Below are 1341 nucleotides of genomic sequence, written 5' to 3'. Positions count from 1 at the left end.
CCGGCACTCGTCGGATCGGCACCGATAGTGCTCGCACGAGTCTCCTTCAAACTGCCCGTGACAAACGCACAGAGCATTGGCACAGACACCACGGTTTGAGCCACTGCATTGGCTAGCTCCACAGTCGCACATAAAGCCCTCTTCCTGATAAAAAAGATTGCTGGAAGGCACGAGATGTTCCATAAAACCTGGCCCCTCCCAATAGAGGTAGACGGCGGCCGATCCCGTCCCATCCCGGGCATCGAGTCGCACATTGTACAAACGATTAGCAACGAGATACATTGGCTGTGCCCAGCCCGTTGTCCAAGTGAATAGTCGCACACCACCCAAATATAGGCGTGCGTCCATTGAGGACGTACTCACGCGAAACGTATGCCATCCCGTCTGATCAGCTTTGACCCAACCCGTAAACACGGCAGTCCAATAGTTGGCATCAAAGCCGGCGGCAGGTGCATCGGATCCCCAGTCCAGGTTAATACGGGTGCGCACGCCGCCGTCGGCAGAGGTGACATTCGCAGTGATTGCGTCCTCCAAATTGCCGGGGTAAAAACGGGACATGAGTCCACCTTGGACAAGAGCGCCGTCGGGGGCGTTGATACCACAGGTAGAAAGGTCTACGCCACAGTTTGGACCGCCATAGCCCGGATCACACGAGCACGTGTCTGGGGCAATACAGCACCCGCGACCCGAGCAGCCGCCCGGACACACCGCCTCATACAACAATACATGGTCCGGCACAACCCCAAAAGCCGACGTCGGCGCCGCCTCGGCCAGCGTCGAGTTGGCAAACGGCCCCATCCAGTCAAAGTACAATGACGTATCCGACGTGTAGTGGCGCCACTCCAGCTTCAGGCGCAGCAGCTCAACCCGCGTCAAGAACACCGCGCGGCCCGCACTGTCATCGTACGAGCTCCGGTTCAGGTAAATATACGCGTTGCTGTTCTCACGCCGCAGGCGGAACCGATACCACCCCGTCTCCTTGGGCCGCACAAACCCCGCATATACAATGCTAAAGTAGTCGCTTGGCAGCCCCGGGTGCGGGGCATCGTAATCGGGGTCCGTCGACACACGCGGCATCGCCACCATGGCACGCCGCTCATCAAACCCGCTCCCATCGTAGAAGGTCGCAATCAAGCCCTGGTGAACCGCGCGCTCATCTCCGCATACCGTCAGCTCGCATGCTTCGCCCATGTATCCGGCATCGCATTCACATGTCCCCTCCGCTCCGCACGTTCCGTGGTTGGAGCAGTCCACGTCATCGGCGCAGCCCACGCGAGTGCACTGGCTCTCCATCGTCAGCGCCCCGTAGCACTCGCACAGACCGGCCACGCACCGACCCTG

The 1341-nt window shown here is 59.9% G+C and overlaps 1 protein-coding gene across 1 annotated transcript in view; it reads right to left on the bottom strand.

Annotated features, from left to right (window-relative positions):
* Positions 1 to 363: 363 nt before the first annotated feature.
* Positions 364 to 1341, bottom strand: part of MONBRDRAFT_13199 (uncharacterized protein) — a gene marked incomplete at both ends in the record, with an annotated part of 2739 nt that continues 1761 nt past the window's right edge. The window contains one exon of the mRNA XM_001751094.1: positions 364 to 1338. Within this exon, the coding sequence (XP_001751146.1) occupies positions 364 to 1338 (975 nt within the window). The remainder of the gene's footprint in view (positions 1339 to 1341) is intronic.

This window comes from Monosiga brevicollis, genomic scaffold (assembly GCF_000002865.3).
Source record: "Monosiga brevicollis MX1 MONBRscaffold_211 genomic scaffold, whole genome shotgun sequence".
Lineage (NCBI taxonomy): Eukaryota > Choanoflagellata > Craspedida > Salpingoecidae > Monosiga > Monosiga brevicollis.
Note: the sequence above shows the minus strand (reverse complement) of the source record. Positions and strands in the feature narration are given on the sequence as shown.